Here is a 15,748-nt window from a genome sequence, read left to right as displayed (position 1 = left end):
GCTTTGAGCAACTAATTAGCCTCCAATATGCATTCAGTTTTTTAGAAACTGATCTCATTCCAACTACTGGAGTTTTCAGTCACTAGTTGATCATAAAGTCATCTGAGAGCAATTTGAGACTTTAGAAGATTAAGGACAGGGAACTGTTTCCATGTTTTGTGACTCTCTTCTCTCCAGCTTTGGCATTCTAATGACACTTCCTGGTCATGTTTTTAGGCAAACTTGTTTTGTCAGGGGAAGGAGTAAGAGTCCTTCCCATGGGGAAACGGGAGAGGAATGCAGGCATCAACTAGGGGAGCTCTGAGGTGGGGTCAGCAGAAAGAGCTTTCAGCATGAACAAAGGGGAAGGAGAGAGATGAAGGCTCTTCTTAGGAATTCTGTGTTTGCTTTGGCAGCACACACATTAAAATTGGAATGATGGAGATTAGTATGTCCCCTGTGCATGGATGACATGCAAATTTGTGAAGTGTTTATTTTTAGAAAACAATGACCATTATTCTACTTAAAACTTTATATTCCTATCTAGTCTTTACCACAATCCTGTGTGGCTGTATAGTGTACTGATTTTTCAGATGTGGTTCAATGACACATAACTATTAAAATTGCAAGACTGAATCCAAAGCCAGATACGTTCTCCTACAGTGCTACCTGGTCTTCATATTCCTTTAAGTTCAAATCAAATGACTTCCCATGAGAAGGGTTAGGGAACCCTAGGCATCATAAGTTTTAAACAGCAACCCCCAGATTTCTACTAAAATGGCTATGCAAGGAACAAACAGGCAAGTGCTAAATGAACATGCCTATGAATCATGACTATTCTGTGAACTTAAATGCTCTGGTAGGTAGTAGATTGTCTTCATAAAATTTCACCCAACACCTATGTAGAAATCTCATTTCAGTTTGAAGAATTGATTAGAGTAAAATGTCAAACTGAGTAAATTAAACACCTTCAAAGCAGCATAAAAAAATCCCCAACTGGGATGACAGAGTGGCTGAAGTGGTAGAGCACCTGCCTAGCAAATATGAGGCCCTGAGTTCAAACCCCAGTACCACCACAAAAAAAAAAAAAAAAAAAAGCCCCCAAGGGCTCAGTGCTCCTTTGAAGAAAGTTGGAGTAGCTACTACAGAAATTTGTGAGAAATGACCTGGTTGGTGAGAGGGGAACTCTTAAGCAGGTGGCTTCAAATATATGAGAACAAAAGTATCTTTGTTCTTTGAAACTGAAGTTATGCTGGTAAAACTGAAATAATGTAAATTACAGTTAATTCTTTCCTAGCATTGTTGTGTCTGCTTTCTCCTGGGAGGGTGGGGGACAGGCAGGCAGAAAGTACACCAATCCCCCGCTGAGCATCTGAGGGAAGGGACTCAGTAAGCAAGTGCTTCATGCCACAAGCATGAACTATAAGAAAGAAAAGATGCTTCCAAGCCTTTTTGTTGGACACTCACTTCCAGATGGCTTTTCTACCAACAATACCAATTTAAAACTCTTGGTGACATGAGTAGGTGCTTACTGAATAAAGTATTTCCTTGCAGAGTGTGGTTCTAACACAACTGATTTGTGCAGAGTAGTGAAATCAGTAAGTCAAAACTAAGCTAGAATTACCAAAAGCAGGTAAGAAGATTTTTACAGCAAACCAATCAGAGACTGAGGAAAGAAGCTCGTGGTACTGAGTGACAGGGCAGCTGTGTGCATGCCTGCCTGCCAAAAAAATAAAAGGTTTGTTCTTGGCAGTTTCTAGGGGAGGTAAGAGGTCAATAAAGCTTTATGAATGCTGGCTCATCTGTCATTTCCAGCTGTCTCCCCTGTTCAAGTCCACTGCCAGCTCATAAGCAGCAGGCCTGCCTGCAGCTCCTTTTGTGGCATGACAACATCCCCAGCCTCTGCCCATTGGTGGGATCAGGACACCCACCCTAGCAGGAAGAGTTTTCGAGTCTGTAATCTTAACTTCTCCCTGCCCTGGGCAGCAGAGACTTGCAAATGTGAAGACAGGTTTCTAAGGTTCGGCCAGATGAGGGACGGTAAAATGGGGATTGACGATGGCCGAGAGGAATGAAATTAAAAGAAAAAAAGGCATTAGATCACTGCTTTTTAGCAGTGATGATGCTTCTTTTCTTAATATCCTGGCTTGTAGCAAAGTCCTGGAAGCACCTCCCAGTCAGTGAGCTCACAGGTTTCTAAACGGTAGTCATTTCCTGGGTTTCCTAAGTCAAATTTGACCCTGGTTGAATACAAAGAGAAATAGGGAAAATGGAATTCCCTTACTTTATACATGATGAAAAAGATTTCCTGCTTATTTGGGAAAGGTTAGAGGGTGGGAAGACTCATTAACTATTAATTATGTTTAATACCCTGTAGTTTTCTAGGAAGCATCTCAGCACTGTGTAGGGCATGATTCACATGGCAGAGAACCAGCAGCAAGGACAATTTTGCTTCAAGCTCCTTGAAACCACATGGAATGGGATGGAGACATGTCTCTTTGATACCTCTCAGGCCAACCTTCCCCACTCTCCAGGTTCCTAAGACTTACCTGCCTTTCTCATGGGCATAAAGAGGAAATTTTCCTTGAAGTGTGGGAGTGAACAGGAAGTTGAGAGTCTGGAACCAGAGTTGAACAATATGAATTCAATCCTCAAGTGAGTGTGTTCCAAACCAGCACAAGGGATAATCCAAGATCAGCAGATGTGTTTTTACTCTATTCCTGATTTACACTGTCTACACATAGTGAAAAGGCTAAAATAATGACCTATTTTGGCCTTTTGAGGTATTAGCTATAATTTAATAATAAAGATAATTATCTTTTAAAGTAACTTTAAAAAAAAACAAATTATTTTTATTCCCTTTTACCTCAGTGAAGTGGCAGTCACTCAGGAATTAAACCAGCAACACGAAACTTTAGAGTGCATTAAATAAATATAAATTTTATTAAAAACACTCACATAGCGTTATCAGGAATGATATAATAATAAACAGCTTTCAAATAACCTGCATTCATAACATTACAATACTTACAGTATTTATAACCATCCTCAGATTGTATAAACAAACCAAACATCTCATGAAAATGAAATGAAACTAAGTTAAAAAAATAAAGCATAGAAAAATGCACACAGAAGTTCATTATCTTAGTGTCAAACTGCAAAAATTTCCTACACAAGTTAACCACTAGCTTTAGAAGTGAACTGTACATCACTGTGCGTCAATCAAGATGAAAATTCATTCAAGTAAGTTGACATCACTCAGAAGCATTTTCAAGTATGGCTATATAGTCAACCTGATATTCCTATATAAGATCTGCTTTCTATTCATTCTAACTGAGGCAGGTCTGATATTTACAATTATAGATCTGATATTTACAATATGCCATTCAATTTTCTCTCTTCCTACCTAACCCCTTCCCAGTCCCCCAAACCACAATTCCCGTTCCTGTTGGCAAGCAGTTTGACAAATGACAGTGGATGACACAGAAACCAATATTCATTAAGGATGGCTGGCTCAAAAATCACCAAATACACATGAAGTAATCAAATGTTTTGGGTTAGATATTATGGTACGTAAAACATTAAAATCGTGGTTTGTATGCAAAGCATACATTCTAAAAATGCTTGTAAATTGGACACAGCAAAAAAAAAGAAAAAAATTTAAAAAACAAAAATCATGAAGATTTGACCAATAAAATCGAAAGTCTCCATGGATTAAGAATTCATTTGAAAAGCTAGTAAGCAAATATGTATTTAGATTAAGATGGAATTGCTGAGTCTGATTGCACTCTGTATCTCTAGATGTTAGGTCTACTTAAGGAAGTCCTCATGGACTGTGAACCCGTGTTGACTGCTGTATTAAAAAAGCTTTATTCAGAGTTAAAAGACTTCTGGGCAACAGCCACTTGTCAAACTTCTGCCTCACACTTTTCCCTTTATCAGCTCAGTGCATTCTATTTTCATGTAATTTTTTTTTTCTTGAAGCAGTCAAAAGAGTCCTAAACCTTTTAAAATGCTTTTCTTTACAATGAAGAGCCAACAGATTTACAAAATTAGTTTTAGCTACTTACATCAGTACATATACAAGTAAAATAGGAGGGATTCAAAATAAAAGGGTTAAATCCCTGAAAAAAAAAAGAATGTACTTATTAACCTACAACAATTTTACATAAACACAGGTGACATGTTGGCATAAGGAGAACTTGAGCTGAAATATCCCTGAATTTTTAGAACAAAAAGTTGAAGTTCAAGTTATACTTGTTAAGAAATCAAGTATTGAAAAAAAAAAAGGTATGCTTTTTTAATAATAATAATAATAAAAAAAAAGACTTGGAAAAAATGGTGGCACACAATGCTATAAGCTTTCACTCTCAGTTCAAAATCCTATTGCCAAGCTAGTGTTGAGGTATATGACAAGTAGAAACATCACTCAAACCTTTAATGAATTCTTAGCTCACATTATGATATATCCATAGCTGGCTGAGTTAGCACCATCACGTGAATTCTCTTTCAATTCATATATAGCACATACATATGTATATATTTAAATTTTTACAGTACTAAAATACTAAAGCATTGCATTAAAAAAGTTTTGTTTACAATTTAATTTACTATACAACTCTTTCACTTTTTTATACAAATTAATGATTTAAAACCACCACAGCAAACCAGCTGCCTGTTTTATTTATTTATTTTTCTTTGTAACCACCAGATTCACATGAACTAACCCTGTTTATTCATCTTCTGCAGGCATCAGTCCACTCAATCTTCCTGGTAAGGAGGACACTTAAGCTCAGAACTGACAACATCACAATGTACATAATTATAACACAAAGGCAGACTGCTGGTCAGTTCTCTGAAAAGCATACAGATCCATAAAATAGGCATAAGTGAGCAAGCTTTGCTGAGCCTGTTGCATGCGGCTAATTACCTGCAGCTAACAGAAAATTCTTAAAACTGTAATATTTGAGCAATGAACTTGTCATATGATTTTGTATAAAACTGTTTTACAGTATAGCATGTGAGATGAGCACCAGAAGATGTGTGTTTTGTGGACTAACATATTCCTTTGAATCCAGGAAGCCTCAGTTTGGATTTAACTGGCTGTGTTAAAAATAAACACATCCCTCATCAGCAGATGCATGGCTAAAAGCAAAAATGTTTTAAAAGCTTTCCTTATTTTCTTTAAAAAAAAAAAATCAACTTTTCATCCTGAAATGAAAGTAAACTTTTTCTTTTTTTTAAACGTCTCAGTACCTTAGCATTGTTCAAGTCGCCAAAGCTTAGGTAGAAAGTGCTTCTAAAACAACATTTAAAATATTTATACATATACATGTATGTGCACATATACAAATGTATGTGTATATATGTACATATATACGTTTATTGTCCTACAAGGACATCACTGGATGAGCAAAATCCAGAGGCCTTTAAAATGTCCACATTTTAAAAACTAAGTTTGTGTAAGAACAGGTAATTATGATAAAAACTTGAATGAAAAGGTACCCCTCTTCTTCAAGGGCACTGGAGTACACTGATAGCATCTTGATGATATAAAGGCATTAAATTTGCAACTATTAAAGACACCATTTTCTTAGCACCATTTCGTAGAACATCCAAACAAATTCAGTGTTTTGCTGCTATTTACTTATGCTTTCTGAAGCTATTTTGATAAATAAGTTAATATTACGATTACAGTAAAAACTGCATGTTAAAAAGCCATATTCCAGTATTTCAGTACATAGTATATTCAGCACCAGATGGTATTAAGATTCCTGCAACTGTAATACTACAGTACTTCTTTGATTTGTGTTCCATGACTACGCAAACTTGATATTACTAAAGGTAATCACAGATATGTAGTCATAAGGGGAAAAAAAATCACATTTACATATTAGCTCATCCAATAATAGAACCAGTGTTTGAAAATGTAAATTGTGGAACATTTCTTCCCCACCTTCTTTTTTGCATAGAATGCTTTGGTCTTTTTCTTGGATGCCATCTGTGACCACTTGAGGAATCAGTGGAAATTAAGTGCTATGGTAAGATAGATAACCTCCTTTTCTGCTGGTGAGCAGAAATTTTTCCCACAGCATCTATCATGAATACTGTGACCTTTCCCCACTGCCCACATCATAAGAGCTATGCTACTGACAGGTTGGTGGTGGTCTGTTCAAATGAGGTTACCAAGAAAAGAACATCATATGTACCTGTTGTAAGGCCCTGTGACCCGAGTGAAGGCATATGGAGATGTAGTCACTGTGGAGTCTGTGGTCACAGACACGGTCTTCCCGGCAAGGGACTTGATAAAACGCAGGTAGGTGGGCTCGACAGGTTCATGTGGCTCAGTGGGCTCTCGTTTCACTTTTTTGCCATGAGATCTCTGAGGCACATAGTCTGGGCCATACTTTTCACACTCTTCCTCTTTCTCACGGGCTTTTTCAGCCATTTTGGCTTCCCAGAGAGCCAAGCCATGTTTTGGCTCATTCATGCTCTTGTGCTGGTAAAAGACGAGTGAGATCCTGGTGGGGTGATTCCTATCGGGATTTAATAAGGGAGTTGTGGCATGAAGCTCGCGCTTTGCACACTCAATGAGAAGTGACCCATGCGTTGGAGCCACAGCCACTCCCCCAATGTCAGGATCCAGAAAGCTCTGCTCACTGTCTGACCAGACCTCATCATTGTCCTCTGTAGTAGAAGCCACACCCTGAACTATTGCCGTAGGCTGCTTTTCCTGATTGTTAGCATCACTTAATTTGTGTAGTACACCTTGGACAGAAGCAATTCCATCATGGTTAAGCCCTGGAAGCATTTTAGATAGCCCATTAGTTGTGTGGGAAAGTATGTCATTCTTCTTGTTTTGGAGATGCAAGGCGTGGAGAGGGCTGTTGATCATGCCTGCAGCTGTGCTGTAGTTATGGACTATGTGAGCAGGTGGATGATGTTCACCATTTTTATAGTCTATGCTTGGATTGCTCAAATTGGGTGGTAATCTAGAGGCAGCTCCCATGAACTGGCCATCCATCTCATGAGTAGAATAAGAAGGAAATGTCCCTACATGGTGGACATTTGGTCTAATGGTACAACTGCTGAAGGCATCTCCCTGCATATTTTGGTTTCCATAACCTAAGTACTTGGATGTAAAACTCTGGCTATTTCCAAACCTCTGCTGGTAAAGTGTGTGGATGGGCGGGAGATTTAGTTTAGAGAGATGGTCTTGGCTTGGATACCTATACAGATCCATGGGCTGAGACTGGGGAGAATAAGAACCCAGATAAGGAGAGCAGTTGTCCACTGACACATTTCCATTGCAGTGATATGATGGATATTGACTATTCTGATTTAAAAGCCCAGGGTAGGAGTTCATGGGATTAGAAGAATTCAAATAGGAACCTGCAGCCTGAGCTGATGTGGAATACAGGTTCATATGGTTAGCACCTCCATAAATATCTGAAGTATGTGAAGAGCTTGGATAAGGACTGATCGGATTGGGCCGTCTCATGTACGGATTGGTGGATCCAGAAGAAGAGTAAGAGGCTGTAGACTCTGCCTGAAGGTTATTAGGCAAGGTGCGATGTGGCTGCTGCTGTTGCTGCTGAGGTGGTGGAGGTTGCTGGAGCTGTTGGGGCTGCCTCTGTAGTTGCTGTGGCTGAGGTTGGAGCTGCTGAGACTGCTGCATGACTGGTCCAGAAAACCTCAAAAGTTCTGTGGGGAGGGTAAAAAAGCAGGAACAAATATACCTGATTATTATTGTATGAAGTCTATTGAAGATACTTAAATGTGTGTCCCAGGATTATGCAACCCCCATTAAGCAAAGATGAGAGCAAAGCCAGGGCTCGGATCACTGTCCAGCATAATCTTTTGTGTCTAAAGCACTTGAAGTAAAATGTAGAATTTTCAATAGTATATTCTGGTAAGTGAAGAAAAATGAACAAACATGGAGAACTTCATGTTCTTTGGAATTTCTCAACACGGCTCTACCCCAAGTGCTCTCCTCCCTCCATCCCATCTCCTTGATTTAGCTAATCCCGTCCTCCAGAAAGTTTCTGTAATCTCACCTTCTGGTGCTTTTGTAATTCCCATTGCAAACATAGGTCTGAGAAAGCAATAGTCATAGTTTTTAGGCCCTTCCTCACTGACAGTGCTAAATCCTAGCAGGAAGGGCACATGTCTCATTTTACTTTAGTCTCCCTTTGCTAGGCTTGCAGCAGAACTTGTCATGATTGAAGAAAGATAACATAAAATTTGTTACAAGAAAAAGAATGACATTTATTTGAACATAAAAAGCACCTTATGTCATTGGCAAACTTGGGCTGGGTGGAGTAGCTCAAGTGGTAGATTGCCTACCTACCAAGCATGAGGCCTTGAGTTCAAACTCTAGTACCACAAAAAAAAAATTGGTAAACCCTATTTCATGAGTAGGCTTTCTAGAAAGGAAATTTATGCAGTTGTAGATAACACTTTAAAGAAACCTTAAGCTTTGTGAGGAAAACTTTAAAAAAAGTTACACTTAAGTCTCATGATCTTACTTTCAAAACATGAGTTAAGAACAAACAAATGGACCTAAAATGGCAGTTTTGAGAAGTGAAGTGATACATTTTCTGCAGAAATCAGTTAGAAGGGACAGAGACAAAGCTCTGTCTGATTATACTTTACAGCCAGACTAAAGGAGGTATCAGAAAGTGAACAGGAGTGACTTCTCCATGTAAGTCAACTAATCAACAAATATTTATAAGCATCTTTAGCATATGGCTCTAAATTACTTAACTTAGTTTCTATGAGCTTGGAAACTAATTAGTAAGAATTTGCCTTTACAAACCAGAGGCAATTGTTTCTAAGCAAACTGATAGACTAAATTTAAAAGATGTATTTTTGTTTCTTGTTGTTAATGGCCAGACCAAAAATCCAAAAGATTTTTGTTAATTCTAACTACAGTCATCAAGACAGAGACTATGGAAAAATAGTCTCTGTCTATTACTTAGTAATGATGAATGATACTATTATTCCTACAGGTGTAGCTTCTTATGGACTTGGAAGAATTTGCTTGTATCCTTTTTGCTATGCATTGACTGCTACTATCAAAATTCAGGGTCTTGTTATCTCACTCGTGGTTTAGTGTGTCTGTCTGCCACTGCCAGATTGACATTAATTTTATCATATTAATCAACCAGTTTTTTTTTTAAACTTTAATATTGGATAAAATTCAAACTTCTCCATCAAGGTGTGGTGAAGATGTATTCATATCTCACTACCATTTCCCAGAGTAAAGCTGGCTTTTGCTTCTTTAGAAGGTTAATGTTTAGTTTTGGTACAGAACTAAGACCATGATTGATAGAACCTTCCAGAACTGGCAGTGTTGAACACAGGTGTCATACAGCACTGATACATAAGCAAACTGATATTTAAAAGACATATTTACCCACATATATTCACAAAGTTTCACATCAAGTTTACCTGCTAACTGTTTTGCCTGGCTTGCATTATTTTCAATCTGTTTGGTACGTGATGAGGCCAATTTTTCCTTTTCATTCTTACTTGAACTGTTCTCCAAAGAGGAAAGCTTTTCAGCTGCAGCTTTCTTGGCTTCTAGTTTCCTTTGTCGGCAGGTCTTGACCGGCTCTGCTAACATCCTGACTTTCCGTCGAAAAGACGTCAGAACCTGAATGGCACCCTTTCGCTTTTTCTCCTCCTGCGCTTCGACACTCCCAAACTCATCCACATCAGAGATTTTGTACAAAGGCAACACGTGGAGCTGCTCATCCTCAGGTTTTCCTCCAATTTCTCGATTGTCTTCTCTTGTAAGTGTGCATACCTGGAAGGGAAGAAAAACGTTACAGCTTCTGTTGTAGGTCCAAAAGAACAGCGTGTGTTTCTCCCTCTCAGGATCCAGATTTGTGTTCGATCAGTGACATGCATATTACCAGACACCTACGTCTATTACCTGTTATTAATGAAAATATCAAAATGGAGCAGAGAGATAAGCTCCTTTTCTATTTTTTTTTTAAGTCTATCAGGAATTAAAAGTCACCATAGGTGGTGCCTGTTCTTCATACATTTCTGACTGTAAGGGAAGCTGCCACACTCCCACCAAACAGAATGAGGCAATCACCTGCTTTTTGCACAGCAAATACATAAGTGACAGATGTGAAGTTGCTTTCAAAAGAGGCTAAAAGCTGCTTCTAGTATCACAGTATCACATTCTCTTTGTTTCATTCTGTTGTACACAAAGAAATTTCACATCTTTTCTCATACCTGACTCCTAATCCTCTGCCTCTACAAAATCCATTGTGTGTAAGAAACTTCCACAAGATACCAAAGTGAAAATCTAAATAATCAAAAGTCAAAGATTTGCTTGATATGGGTGATATGTAACTTAATATTACTTTTTTATTTTGCTTTGATAATTTAATGGTATTTTTTTCTTTTGTTAGCCACAAACACTGGTTTTGATAAAAAATTGTTTTTAAATTCTAGTTTTTAGTATTTAGTATTTTTGATAAATGCAGAAAATAAGACTTAAAGAACAAGGAAGTATAAAGAAAGAAATGTGGTAACAATACCATGGCTTTTACGTGAAATGATGAAATGAGTTTTGTCATGTCCTACAAAGAAAAGTTTTTCAAACTCATGTCACCTTACCCGACAGAACCTGGGCTCTACCACAGGCAAATTCCCCTTGATTCTAAATACCTTTCTTATCTTTCTTCTCTATCATCTTGCTAGAATGAAATGTGGCTTTTTTCAGAACTTACTACACCTGAGCTATCATTTGCTCCATCCACTTTCCAGAATCTAGCAGAGTTTCCAGATAATGAGCAGATGCTCAACTCATGATTAGTGATGATTTTAGATATCAGGGTGGTTTGTTCTCCTGGATCACAAGCCAGCAAACTAGGGCCTGTGGCTAATCTGCCTTGGAGCCTGTTTACATATGGCTAAGACACTAAGGATGCTTTTTATATTTTCAAAGGGTTAAATAAGAAAATCCCCCAAAACAAAGAATGTGAGAGAGACACTATGTTGCCGGCAAAGCCTGAAATACTAACTTTGCCCTTATCTCTGATCTAGACCATAAAACCAATACTTTTCCTCTTTGGAAAAATAATCTTCACACTAGCCTCTTTAAATTTTCTCAGATTTCATCTACTGCCTCCTTGAATTCTTTTCCTCAAGACTATGACTTTAATGCTTCACAGCTATTTTTTATCTTATGTCTTCCTAGTCATTTTCAACTACTAACTACCTCCATGTTGATGATGCATTCAGGTTGATTAATTTCTAACTTACGTCTTCTTTACTTCTTTACTTACATCTTCTTTACTTCTTTCTCCCCTTACATCACCACTTTGGATTGTCCCTTTATGGCCAAGCAAAACCCTGGACTTTGGCAGTCTGAACCACTGCTTCACCCTATAATCTATGTTTTCTCACCATAGCTCCTAATTATAAGATCTAATGCATTCTACTCACGGTAATATGTAGGTACAGTGAGCCCTTTTGCACTCTTGAATTATGTGTTGTGGACATTGTGACAATGATAATGTGCATTACATATATATTTCTCTCTGCAAGATACAATGGTATCTTGGCTTGTAAATGTTTTTTTTTCTTAATTGGTTACAACCCACCAAGCATCCTGAAGTGTGAGAGAATTTCCTGGTAGGCTAATTGGAAATGGCACTGCATAGACAATGGTTTAAGATTGGCACTAAGAATTCCCAAGGTGCTCATGTTGTCAACACCGTTTTCTACTAACGTGGCAATCTGAGAGTGCCCATTATACCAAAGGAGGTCAACATGTAACGGCAATTCATTCATGAAAACGTGCTGTCCAACACCACCTGCAGAGAACATCTGACACTAACCACTGTCAGCCTCCACTCTTCACGAGCACTCCACTTACCAGTGTGCTGCCATTCTGCATGTTGTGCAGGTCTCTATGGGCATGAGCACAGAAATCCAAACACGCAGTGACGCCTGAGAATGGACGGCCTTCTTCTAGACCCAGACGACACTCTGGAGCTCTGTGTTCATATTCAACCTGAGAAAAGTAAAAGTGTGTGTAAATGGGGAGACACTTGGTTTTACCATGAGGCCAAAAAATAAAACAAAAAATCCTTAGTCTATTTACAACTTTAAAAAATGTTTTTTTACTTTATATCCAGAAACAAAATAGAAAGACAGAAATTAGAGCAATTATCTGTAGCTGATCAATTTTTTTCATTTTACAGTGTCATTGACAACAGGAAAAGACAACTCTTCTACACTGAGCCATACCCCACACCCCCATTAATATGTTAAGCAACATATATTTAAGGTCCACTATTTGATGACTTTTTATATAGTATATATTAATTTAACCATTGCCATAAACAAAAAAGAAGTACATGTTCATTTTCTCCAAAAGATTCCCCATGCTACAAATTACTTGCCTTTTTTTCTAAGAGTGTTTGGAATGACAGCCATGCCTGCCTGTTAGTTTGCATTTTAAATGGATCCTTTCAGAGTTAATTTTTATACATAGTATGAAGTCAACAGTCAAGGTCACTTTCACCCCCCCATGATTATCCAGTTGTTCAAACACTACTGGATAAAAAGACTATGGTTTCCAACTGAATTGCCCTTGTCGAGAATCAGTTTGGGGTGGGGGAGAAGTGACAGCAATATTTAGTCTTGTGATCTATAAACATGGCATATTTCTCCATTTATTTAGGTCTTTCATCATGTTTACTAGGCAGGCAATTGTAATTGTTTTATAAACCAGAATATGATCTACCTTGGTAAATCATTCTTGCCCACTTGAATGTTAATTCTGTTGGGAAGGAGTTCTAAACATGGCAATTAGGTGAGGTTATTTAAAAGTGTTATTTTGAATATTCTATTTCTTTGTACTTGTTCTATTAATTATTGAGAAAGATGCATTCAAATCTCTGATTACAATTGTGGATTCTTGCTTAAACTTTGAAGCTCTGTTATTAGGTGCATAAATTATTTACACTTACATGTTCTCTTGAGGAACTGTGTCTTATTATTAAATCATATTCTTTATCCTGGCAATATTCTTTGCTATAAAATCTGATAACAATATATTCACTCCAGCTTTCTTTTGGTCAACATTAGCAATAGTATATATTTTTTTATCCTTTTACTTTTAACTTATTTATGTCTTTACATTTAAAGGGGGCTTATTTAGCTCTGCCCTTTCAAGGGGTTGTTAATAACTTTAATGGTTGGGTTTAAACACAGCATCATGTTAATAGTTTTCTTTTTTTTTTGTGGTACTAGGGATAGAACTTAGGACCTTGTTCTTGCTAAGCAAGTGCTGTATCACTTTAGACATGCCCCCAGCCCTTTCTATTGGTTTTCTAAGTCTTTTTGTTATTGTTGGTACAAAAAAAAAAATAGTTTTGGAGACTGGCATGGTGGCGCATCCCTTGATCCCAGCACTCAGGAGGCTGAGTGAGGCATGAGGATTGCAAGTTCAAGACCAGACTGGGCTACATAGTGAGAATCTTCCTCAAAAAACAAAACATACAACATATCTGTATAGATATACACACACAAATGAGTTTTCCATTTTTCTCTTTTATTGGTTGATTAGTTCTACAACTTTCAGTGGTGCTTTAAGGTTTGCCATATATGGTAGCTTTTCACAGTCTGCAGTCAAGTAATAGACAGTCCAATTATAATATATAAACCTCACAGCAGTATAGTTCCAATTCCTAGGCTTCCATGCTGCTCCTCTATGTGATAAACCTCACTATACATTATGAAAATATTTTAAAATAGCAATTACCTATTGAAGACATTTTTAGCTGGAGGTGTGGCTCTAGACAAGTGCCTTCCTAGCAACCTTGAGGCCTTGAGTTCAAAGCCCCAGTACCAAAAAAACAAACAAATAAAACTCCCAACTTTCTAAAGACAGTTTTAAAATAAGAAAAAGTCCCCCTAGGGCTGGCAGATTGGTTTAAGTGAGGGTCCTGAGCAAGTATGAGGCTTGCTTGTTGGTTCAAACCCAGATACTGATAAAAGAAAAAAAAAAAAAGTCCTTTTACCCACCTTTACTATTTCTGATGCCTTTGACTCCTTTTTGCAGACAGAAGATTTCTATCTCATATATTATTTTCTTTGTAATAAAGGGCTTCCTTTGACATTTTAAAATGCTAGTTTGCTGATGGTGGATACTTTCATTTTTATTTATTTATTTATTGTATTTTTGTGGTACTGGGGCTTGAACTCAGGGCCTACACCTTGAGCCACTCTGCCAGCCCTTTGTAGAGAAGGGTTTTGTCAAGATAGGGTCTCACGGAACTATTTGTCTGGGCTGGCTTTGAACCGTGATCCTCCTGATCTCTGCCTCCTGAGTAGCTAGGATTACAGGGGTAAGGCACCAGTGACTGGCACTTTCAGTACTTTTTATCGCTGAAAAAATACTTTTGTTTTCACTTCTGAGAGTTGCTTGCACTGATCATAGATTTCATGGTTGGTAGGTTTTTATTTTTTTCTTTCTTTTAGTACTTTAAAAGATTTTTCTCTTGTAATTTCTCTCATTTTTTTTTGATATGAAATCTCATGTCTTCATGGTCATTTTCCTTTTCTCTTTCTTCTATTTAGCTTTTAGATTTTATTAACTATAAGAAAATTGACTATGATGTGCTTTTATGTAGTTTCTTCATTCCTTCTTTTTTAAATTTGGGCTTTGCTGAAAGTCCAGTATCCAAGGGTTTTTAGCTATTAATTATTAGACATATTTTTCTGTCTCCTACCATCCTCTTCTAGGACTCCATACATTACTATAATATTACAGGTCTCTATTCTATCCAGATTTGTGCCCCAATTTTGTTTGTTCTCTTTATTTTGGAAAATTTATATTGTTCCTGTCCTAAAGTTTACTAACCTACAGCCAATTTCACTGTGTGCTTGTGCTTACGTGCATACACACACACACACACGTGCATACACACACACACACACACACACACACACACACACACACACTATCTAGACTTTACATATTTTTTATTTCTACCAGTTCAATATAGGGTCCTTTTTTACATTTCTTGTATCTTTTCATGCTTGAACTTCTTGAACATATTTAATATGATGATGATTTAATTGCTATTTCTGGGACTATTTCTATTTCTTTATAAATTTTTAAGAGAGCTTTGACATCACAAATTTTACCTTGTTCACTGTTGAATTTTTAAAAAAATCTTTGTTCTTAGATGCTAAATTTGAATCGGTTTGATCCTTTCAAGTCTGATCCTAAACATTTTTTGTTTGTTCTGGTGGGATTTGTTTATTTTTTGTTTTGGGGTTTTGAACTCGGCTTCATGCTTGCAAAGCGGGCGCTCTACCACCTGGGCCACACTCTATCCCCTAAACATTTTCAGATGGGACCAAAATAGCATTGCTACCAATCAATGCAATTAGGAATACTCTGATATCTTATGTGTTAGGTTGTCTCTGGCTGGTATAACAAGAACTATTCCAGGTCCTGCGTGAGGTCTAGGAACTCTTTGGCTCGTTTTTCATGGTTCTTCCCCTCAGCTTTGGTAGTTTCTCCAGATATATTCACTGTTCAGTGCTTAGCTGAACACCTGGGCTCTTGCCAATGCAGCCTTTTCCTCTCTTGTAGTCTGAATTATGAGTTGTAGCCACTCCATCAAAGCTAGGTGATGAACTCACAATATAATAATGTTTCTGGTAACTTCATATTATTTAGCAGAAGGTTCAAATCCATTTCCAAGTCTGGAAGGCAATTCTAAGT

The 15,748-nt window shown here is 37.6% G+C and overlaps 1 protein-coding gene and 1 pseudogene across 3 annotated transcripts in view; one reads left to right on the top strand and one right to left on the bottom strand.

Annotated features, from left to right (window-relative positions):
* The first annotated feature begins 379 nt into the window (after window positions 1-379).
* Window positions 380-478, top strand: LOC141411192 (U6 spliceosomal RNA; annotated as a pseudogene).
* Window positions 479-2,899: 2,421 nt separating this feature from the next.
* Tet2 (tet methylcytosine dioxygenase 2) overlaps window positions 2,900-15,748 on the bottom strand; it is a 135,669-nt gene continuing 122,820 nt past the window's right edge. For all 3 annotated transcript variants that reach the window (XM_074041475.1, XM_020182771.2, XM_074041476.1), the window contains exons 9-11: window positions 11,882-12,019; window positions 9,433-9,790; window positions 2,900-7,683 (exon numbers count right to left, since the gene is read on the bottom strand). In XM_074041475.1, coding sequence (XP_073897576.1) covers window positions 6,179-7,683; window positions 9,433-9,790; window positions 11,882-12,019 — 2,001 coding nt within the window. In that variant the 3' untranslated portion in view covers window positions 2,900-6,178. The remainder of the gene's footprint in view (window positions 7,684-9,432; window positions 9,791-11,881; window positions 12,020-15,748) is intronic.

The sequence above is a fragment of the Castor canadensis genome, chromosome 9 (genome assembly GCF_047511655.1).
Source record: "Castor canadensis chromosome 9, mCasCan1.hap1v2, whole genome shotgun sequence".
In the NCBI taxonomy this organism is placed as follows: domain Eukaryota; kingdom Metazoa; phylum Chordata; class Mammalia; order Rodentia; family Castoridae; genus Castor; species Castor canadensis.
This window is presented reverse-complemented; position numbering and strand designations above follow the sequence as displayed.